Source organism: Propithecus coquereli, unplaced genomic scaffold (assembly GCF_000956105.1).
Source record: "Propithecus coquereli isolate 6110/MARCELLA unplaced genomic scaffold, Pcoq_1.0 Scaffold27, whole genome shotgun sequence".
In the NCBI taxonomy this organism is placed as follows: Eukaryota; Metazoa; Chordata; class Mammalia; order Primates; family Indriidae; genus Propithecus; species Propithecus coquereli.
The window spans coordinates 2180653-2189499 of NW_012148285.1; the positions used below are offsets into that span (position 1 = coordinate 2180653).

Here is an 8847-nt window from a genome sequence, read left to right on the forward strand (position 1 = left end):
TCGGGAGGCTGAGGCAGAAGGATCGCTTGAGCCTAGGAGTTTGAAGTTGCTGTGAGCTAGACGCCACGGCACTCACTCTAGCCAGGGCAACAAAGCAAGACTCTGTCTCAAAAAAAAAAAATAAACCAGAATTGAATTATGTAGCATAGCGCTAGGATTTCCCTGCTGTGAAATGAGAAGTGACAGGTGGAGTTGGTTTTCTTAATGTTAAAAGCATGCAGCCGTTTTCATTTATTTTACAATTATAAAGTCAGAAAACTCCTGAAGTAACTTATCTTGTAATAAATGCATTTAGTACGATATTTTTATATTAAATAAGTTTTACTTGAAAACAATTATAACAGCATAATTATTTTATTTGCACATAAATACTTATTCAAGAAAAGTTCACAAGTTATGATACATGTCATCTTGGCTTTTTTCTCTCTTTTCCTAAATTTTATGTATGAGATTACCCTTTTTTAAAAAAACACTCAGCCTTCAGTTAATTTACTGGTAATTTGAGGCGTGCCATACTGTAAACAAAAAGCTGAGAGAGATCAGTGTGTTGGGAGCCCTGCTGACCACCCTAGACGCATGGCTTCAGAGACGCAGAAGAGTCGCTGCGTCTTCCTGGATGTTATAGATTTGGTTTACCTCAGTCTGACTTGACTTATATCTTGAAAAAACATACAAATATATTTCTCTTTGGCATATGCTTTCTTCTACTGGGTTTTAACCCAGAAGCCCAACCCAAGCTACAAATAACACATCCACAAATATAGGCAGCAGCTGCACAGGGTGTTTAATTGTTCCACCTGCTTCTAAATCATCCTCCTCCTTCTGGTTAACTGACTTTGGGACTGGGCGTGGTGCCTCACGCCTGTAGTCCCAGATACTCAGGAGGCTGAGGCAGGAGGATCGCTTGAGCCCAGGAGTTTGAGGTTGCAGTGAGCTAGGCTGACGCCACGGCACTCTAGCCTGGGCGACAGAGTTGAAGTGAGACTCTGTCTCTAAAAAAAATAAAAAAAAAACTGATAATGGACTTGTGGATGGCAACTCGTTTCAGAGTGGGATGATTTGAACCAGGTGAGTGGAAAAGGATGGTAATAAAAATTTTTTAAAGTTGCGGGCATATGAAGACCTTAGGGTATAAATAAGCTAGAACCAGCTTCCTACACTGCTCAGGCCTGTGTCCCTGAGTGCCAGCCTTTTCCCTTCTCTGTGCTGTAGCAGAGTGTGCACCTTCCCCTGCTGGACTGGTCTTGGACCAGTGGAGGTGCTCACGGCCTCCTTGGGTAGCACCTTTCCTTCCTCTGTGCAGGAGAACAGCTCTTGTGCTGGGTCAGCGTCACTCCCAAATCTCAGGAAGGCCTGGCAGCGATGGGTCTTTTGGTTTGAAAGCTTCCAGCTGAGTGTCCTCCTGCTTGGTCCACGAGGAACTCGTTTTGCTCACATTTCAACAGTGCACGTGGGAGCATTTGTCTTGATAGCCTCCGAGATCATTCTGGCACCAGATTCCCCGATGTGGTTTCCCTGGAGACTGGAAGAGAAGGGTTAGGGCAAGGCTCGGAGCCTGCAGGTTCTCCCTCGCAGAGCGGACCAGCACTGTCGAAAGGGCAGGACTCTGCTTCCAGGACCCCTCCACGGACAAGGCTCAGGGTGGCTCCCTCTTAGACCGAGTTTCCCTGAAGAGCTGCTGAGGGGCCTAGGGGTCAGCTGGCTCCTGGAATTGGGCAAAGGCAGGGCCTGACCTGAGAGCAGTTCTGAGGGTGAGCGGGAGGGGCAGAAGCTGCCAAGCCCCACTCACTTGATGTGCTGGAGCTGGTGGTTTCCAGACAGTGCAGTGGCGATGCATATTGCCCCGTCCATGCCCAGAGAATTCTCTTGAAGACTAGGCAGAGAAGATGGAGACACCCGAGAAAGCAACACTGCGTTGTCTTGTGGGGGCAGCAAAGGGGACCAGCAGTTCTGGGGCTGGTTTGTCCATAGGCATCATGGCAACCGCTAGGTGGCAGTTGACCCTTGAGACTGGCGTCTATAGGTAGCCAGGTTGTCCCACCCAAATGCCATGGAGGATGTAAGACCGAAATGCAGATGTTAAGTGACTGACTTCTGACTTAAGCAGAATAAACAGACCTAACTGCAATGGGATGTGGATTATACTGATCAGAATAGTGGGAATGATTTATTATACATTCAGAAGGAAGTAGCTACAGAGGAGATGAGCATTTTATCCTCCGGAGGAAGACCCAGCAGAGAAGTTTGCTGCCCTGGGACGCCGGCTGGTCTCTACAACCACTTACTTGAGTCTTCGGAGACTTGAATTGACCTTCAGAGCACTCGCCAGGGCTTTGGCTCCAGCCACCCCAATGGAGTTTCCTCTCAAGCTGTCAGGAAAAACAGGAAACCTAAGGAAAGGCAACAGGCCGAGAGGTGATAACGACACCTCTTCAGGTGGGTGTGGGGCTACTTGGTGGTGGAAACAGACTTCACAGTCACAGGGGTTAGGGTTGCTGCTTCCTCACTCCCCCGGGACAGAACAAAGCTGGGCTCCAGGGAGCAGGGCACACGGGAAGGGGGAGGCTGGCCCAGCCTCAGTGTCTTGTTGGGGCCCTCGTCCTCCCATTCCAGACGGAAACCTGGGCCGAGGCAGGAGAGGCAGAACCCCAGGCACAGGTCCCAGGGCCCTCAGCAAGAGCAGGGATGACAAGGACACACCGAGCCCCCACCCTAGGAGTTGGTCTCAGAGAACAAGATCGGTGGCCAGGGGCCCCCCCCAGGGCCTCCAGACAGGATCAGCCTGGGCAAGGCCAAGTGGGAGAGCAGGAACTTGAGAGGACGGCAAACGACGGTGACTCTGGGAAAGGGTGTGAGATGGGAACACGGAGGCTGGGCCTGCTTGATCGGAATGAGATCATTAAAATGATTTGAGTTGCCACGTAAACTGGTTTTTTCCTGGATCCATTTCAAATCAACAGCTTGGTTTCCTTGGTCAAAAGATGTAGCGGCAGAATGGAATACCCACTCGAGAATCTCCAAGGTTCTGTTCACAGCCAGGGCCTCCCCCAGCGCCTGGGCCCCGGGGGCGCCGATGGAAGCCACCTGCAGACTGAGGGGCGGTGCGGTCAGCTGGGCGGCCCCCCAACCCCTGCGCCCGCCCTGAGCCCCGCACCCTCCAGACTCTCCCCTCACTGTCGGCACTCCTCGACGTAGGGCTGGAAGTGGAGAAATAGCACTGGGCGTGGTTGGCCAGCGACCTGTCCAAACGCTGCAGCTCCTGCCTACGCTGACGCCTAAGACAGATCTGGATGCTAAGGACACAGGAAACAGAGGTCTCCTGGGAAGGTTGGGGGAGAATGCTCACTGTACCCCTAATTATTACTATGTAGGTGTTTGATTTCCCAATTGCTAATATTAATATTTCCTATAATATTAGGGAAGTCAAACACACCTTCCTTGACTTGCAAACAAAACCATGTTTAGCATGAAAGGATGGTGAAGGGGCTGGCTTCCTAGGCCGCCGTGCACAAGCACTTACTAGAGAGCAGTGAGGGCCGTGTTTGCCTTCAGCGCGCTGGCCACTGCAGATGCTCCCTCGTCCCCGATGACATTCTCCTGTAAACTGGACACAGAGCATGACCTTTCCAGGCACACGGGGTGCCAGGAGCATCCTAGCAAGGACCTGCTGGGCTTGGACCTTCCAGATTTGACTACACACACCACAGACATACGCTCCCAGGGTCTCCCCGGGATAACTACCCCTCCTGTACGGCCGTTACAGCCCATGGCCTCACAACTGACACACAGAGGGTTTGGGGGCTGCATGAGTCTGAACCGTCAGAGGCAAGCAGAAAAGGGACACATGGAAAATAGGGAAAACAGGGACTTGGGAGAAAAACAGGGTATGCTTTTCAAAGCCAACCAGAAAATTAAAGCCCTCGATTCCTGGGTTATTTGTACTACTCAGGGTTTTATATCTTCCCCCCTTTCCCAAATTGGAGGAAAATAGCTGGCCTGGAGCAGTAAATAATCGATTGAGTCTAGTTCGTGTGGACTTTGGCATGTTTAAGGGAGCGGTTTCCATTCGTGATTTTAGCAAACATCTGAGACTGTGTGTGCTGGGTGCTGTGCAGGCAGCAGGCACCGTTGCCCACTCAGTGGGGAGACGTGATTAAATGAGCAGTTACAACAGGTCAGGTGCAGGCTGCAGGGAAGATCATCAGTGTGGTCTCCGACCCCGGTGTGGTTACAGAAGGCTGCCCAGAAACAGGTCTGAACCAAAGCCCAGAGGATGACGGGGGAGAGGGCCTGGTACATCTAAGGAACCCAGACAGATGGAGCCGTGCTCCTGGAGTAGTGAGATACGAGGCTCAGGAGGTGCAAAGGAAGCAGTTCTGAAGCGGCCTCGTAAGCCAGACTCGGGCTGTGCTTCACTCTGCAGGCGCTGGGCACCCAGGACAGGGACATTCACGTTCTGGAAAGGTCTCTGGCCGGCAGCGTGAGAGAGGACGGACTGGCGTGGAGGCTGCCACAGGATGCAAGTGAGTGGTGCCTATGGCCTGGGTGGTGGCAGTGGGGGTGGAAGGAAGTAGGTGGGTGGGAGGGGAAGGGCCGGGACTTGGAGATGAATGGGTACTGGGAGGTGAGAGCAGAGGCGATGTGTCCAGCTTGCACAGTTGGTTCCATTTGTGAGATGGGGAACCAAGAAGCAGGCCTGTCGGGGAGAGAATGCCGGCGACTGCAGTACCTGTGAGACTCCCGAGGGGAGGTGTGCAGGGGCTCGGATGCAGGGGTCTGCAGCTCGGGGGAGGTCATTGGAGCCCTGGGAGAAGAGGAGAGCTCCCAGAAGAGAGATGTCATCCCAGGGAAGATGGCATAGGACAGAACCCTGTGGAACCCCAGCACTGAGGAGTCAGACAGAGAAGCAGAGTGAGGAGGGCCAGCCAGGGAGGGGATGTCCTGCAAGCCGAAGGAGAAGAAACCGTGGTCAGGTGAAAAGCAGGTGAGGCTCAAAAGACGAAACCGGGCATGACCACGTGACCCGGCAATTCCACTCCCAGGTGTATCTACCCAAGAGAAATGAAAGCTCATGTACACACAGACACTAACGTTCGTAGCAGCATTAGTCCTGGCAGCCGAAAAGTATCCATTGACTGATGAATGGATAAGTAAAATGTGTCTCCACACAGTGGCAATGTGTCAGCCGTATAAAAAAGTACTGAAACAGGGTACGACCTGGACGAACCTTGAAAACATTCTAAGTGAAAGACGTCAGTCACAAAAGAACACATATGATGCCATTTATATGAAATGTCCAGAATAGGAAAACCCACAGAGACAGATGATTAGTGGTTGTGAGGGTGGGGGAGGGGAGAATGGACAGTGAGTGCTAATGGGTACGGGGTTTCTTTTGGGGTGATGGAAATGTTCTAAAACTGATTGTGGTGATGGTTGCGTAAATGAATATACTAAAAACCAGTGAATTTTATACTTTAACTGGGTGGATTTATATCCCAATAAAGCTATTTATAAATATATATATACACACATATATATAAATATATATACACAAAATATATACATATTTTAAAAAGCATGTGAGGACTGAAATGTGCCCACTGGCCTTAGGAAAAAGGTGGCTGTGTGCCAAAGGCCACTTGTCTGGGCCCTGTGCCTGGCAGCACCAGGTTTCCAGATCCCCGCTCCGCACAGCCCCTGGGGACACCGTACTCACTCCAAGCTGGTCAGGCTCCTGTTGAGCTGTAGTGCTTGTCCCAGGGCCTTGGCAGCGCCGGCCTGGATGAAGTTCCACTGCAGGCTGGGCAGAAACAGATGCACGTGACTGGGTGGCCCAGGCAGTGACAGAATTTCTGCCACCTCCTCAGGCTTGGTCCCCAGAGGGGCCACGTGCATGCTCTGGTTGGTGGTAGCCACAGGGACAGGCTCAAGTAAGGACTCTTCAGATGGCCCGTCCTGAAGCAGAGGATGCCCTGAGGCACGGCCGTGGGCGTCCACCTCCTAACGCTTGTCTGTCTGTGGAGCCTCAGGACTGCTGGAGGCGGGCGGGCCTGGGCAGGCCCCTGAGGCCTTTGGGGAGTGCCCCACGGCCACACTGATCTGTACCTAATCGGTTTGGGTGTTGCCGTGCAGCTCTGCAGAAGGGGACGGGGTGGGGCAGGGGGAACATGGACTCACTGAAGGGACGTGAGGGCACGGTTTTCTCCCACTGCCACCGCGATGGCCTGGGCGCCCTGGTCGTGCAGGAGGTTGGCCGTCAGGCTGGGAAGAAGGAACAGGAACAAGTGAGTGGGGCCCGACCACGAAGCCAGGGAATCCAGACCACTCCCCTGCTCCCCAAGTACTGCGTCGTGCCTGCACCAGTGTCAGAGTTTTCGAGCTCACATTTGTGGGAACTTTTATTTGCCAGGCACGTGACCTGGACTGCTGTACTGAATCCTGGCAACAGCCCCGTGGGGGTGTCCCAGGCTCAGCCCAGTGGGTCTGATGACAGGGAGCACAGCCAGGATATGGTGGAACTGCCTGCAGGACACACCGCCCATGGCCCCACATCCACTCGTCAGAGCCCCTCCCCCATGCTTGTCCACGCCACGAGGTGAGGCAGTGTGTTGCACCAGCTCATCCTCGTGTGATTTATACAATGAGAGTGGGGGCTTGCGTCAGAGTTGCCCCCCGACGCCGGGTCTCCTAGCTGACCTTCCCCCAGCCAGGCCCTTCTCCAGCCCTGTGGAATGGCGGCAGTGCTGAGGGCTCTGCCTGGTGTGGCCCGGACGTAACTAGCCTTGGAGTCACCCTCGCCACCTCCACGTACTCCAGGTTCTCCAGGGTGCTGTTGGTGCAGAGCGCGTGGGCGAGTGCCCGGGCTCCCTCGGGGCTAATGGAGTTCTCTCGCAGGCTAAGGAAAGAGAGAAGACCCTGAGCTGCTGACCCGGCAGAGGTGGCCTCTGGCCGAGACAAGCCCAGGTGTTTGGGCTGCTTGAAGCCCAAGAAACCTCAGGTGGGCCCTGGGCCTGAGCAGTCTGGGCTGAGGCGTGAGGGGCCTGTTCTAGCTGCCAGGTTCGATGGCTGGCCAGCCAAGCGTCCCCTCTTTGGGACCATCAACTGTGCAGGGAAGTCCAGGAGGACGAGCACAGGAAGACAGGACCTCAGAGAGGCTGGCAAGCATGCAGGGGCACCTGAGGGGCTTGTGTCAAGGAAGAGAGCAGCAGAACGGGCCCACTGAGGGCTGCAGCTGTCCCCTGCCCCCCAAAAGAGCAGGAAGAGGGATAGGGTGCCAGGAAGCCTGCCTGGCCATAGATTTCCTCCTAACAGGCTTCCCAGCACCAAGGTCCCTTTAGACCCCTGGTCAAAGGGACACCCTGGTTGGAGAGGGAGGCCAGGACTTACTTGAGGCTGAGGAGGGTCCGGTTGGTGCACAGGGCCCCCATCAGTGCTGCCACTCCCGCGTCACTGATGGAATTACTCTGCAGGCTGCAGACAGAGGACAGGGCACCCTTGGTGGGGCTGTCCCAGGACCCAGAGGGAGCCACCCGATCCAGGCACTGGGCTCAACAGGGAGTTGGGGGAACCCCAGGGAGTTGCCAACCCACACTGCTCTCACCCCCTTTACTCTCCCATCCCCCCACATTTTAGCCCCTGCCAGGTCAGGGCAGGTGGGTTTAGCATGAGCTCTAAAGTTCAAACTCTGCCTTGATGTGGGTGGCTCCAAATGGCCTCAGCATGGGGCATTGAGTCTGCAGCCCCCAGAGAGAGGGGCGCAGCAACATCCCCAGTGTGGCAGCAACACCAAGCTCCCCTACTCCCCACCAAGGCCACCGCCACCAACTCCCTCTTGAGCCACCTGTGCCACCTTCCAAAGGGCATTTGGAGCTTATCTTTCTGAAAACTCCAGAGCCAACCCCAGCTCCTGCTGTCCAGGGAAACGGAGCTGATGGGTGGGCGTGGGGCAGGAGAGACTGAGATAGGAATGTGCCCAGGTAGGTGTGGGGGTTTTGGCAGGGAAGCAGCCTCTTTCCGGGACTGCCAGCCCAGAATGTGCTGCATGGAGAACCCAGGGTGAATCACCGCCCCCGCAGGGCGGTCAGGCAGACTCACTCCAGGTTCTCCAGGCCCTGGTTCACCTTCAGGGCCTCGGCCAGGGCCTTGGTGCCTCCATCGCCAATGCTGTTACTGGAGAGCCTGTGAGAGATGGGACCCAGGTCAGCTGGCGTCCTGCAGCAGCCAGGCAGGGCTGGGCCTGGGGATCGGGGCCCAGGGAAGCCTTCAGGGCAGGGCTGTGTCTCACGTCTCAAGGGTGCCCAGTGCAGTCTGTTCTGCCTGAGGCCTATTGGCCTGTAGTCTCTGCAGGTAACCACCTGTTGTCTACAAGAGATCAGGCAGCAAAGTCCTTGACTCTCTGGCAAGGGCAGGGGGGTGGGCAGGGTCAACACTTTAGTGAGAAGTGTTTGTGGTACTGTATGTGAAGATGATGAGGAAATGCTGTTTTCTTCTGCAAGCTGGGAAAGCAATAAATGTGAGCTTGAGAAGGTGGGGCTCACCCAGTCCTGGGAATCTGGCTCTCCATTCCCCGGTCCAGTGCTTTGGAGTCCAAAGCCAGCTAACCTGCACCCATACCTCCATCTACCTACCCACCCACTCATTCATCTATCAATCCGTCCATTCATCCACTCATCTATTTACCCATTCATCCATCCACACATCCATCCATCCATCCACTGACCCAGCCAGCCAGCCACCCACCTACCCACCCACCCATCTACCCATTCATTCACTCACCCATCCACCCACCCATTTATCTACTGGCCCACCTAACCATCCATCTGTCTACCCACCCCCATTCATCCATTG

At 54.5% G+C, this 8847-nt stretch overlaps 1 protein-coding gene across 4 annotated transcripts in view; it reads right to left on the reverse strand.

Moving 5' to 3' along the window:
- Nucleotides 1-978: 978 nt before the first annotated feature.
- Nucleotides 979-8847, reverse strand: part of NLRC3 (NLR family, CARD domain containing 3) — a 19806-nt gene continuing 11937 nt past the window's right edge. For 2 of the 4 annotated variants that reach the window (XM_012647589.1, XM_012647592.1), the window contains 10 exons: nucleotides 8095-8178; nucleotides 7387-7470; nucleotides 6812-6895; nucleotides 6178-6261; nucleotides 5717-5800; nucleotides 3521-3604; nucleotides 3008-3091; nucleotides 2286-2369; nucleotides 1790-1873; nucleotides 979-1522 (listed from right to left, as the gene is read on the reverse strand). In XM_012647589.1, the coding sequence (XP_012503043.1) occupies nucleotides 1432-1522; nucleotides 1790-1873; nucleotides 2286-2369; nucleotides 3008-3091; nucleotides 3521-3604; nucleotides 5717-5800; nucleotides 6178-6261; nucleotides 6812-6895; nucleotides 7387-7470; nucleotides 8095-8178 (847 nt within the window). In that variant the 3' untranslated portion in view covers nucleotides 979-1431. The remainder of the gene's footprint in view (nucleotides 1523-1789; nucleotides 1874-2285; nucleotides 2370-3007; nucleotides 3092-3520; nucleotides 3605-5716; nucleotides 5801-6177; nucleotides 6262-6811; nucleotides 6896-7386; nucleotides 7471-8094; nucleotides 8179-8847) is intronic. The other 2 variants (XM_012647591.1, XM_012647590.1) reach the window with 2 other exon arrangements.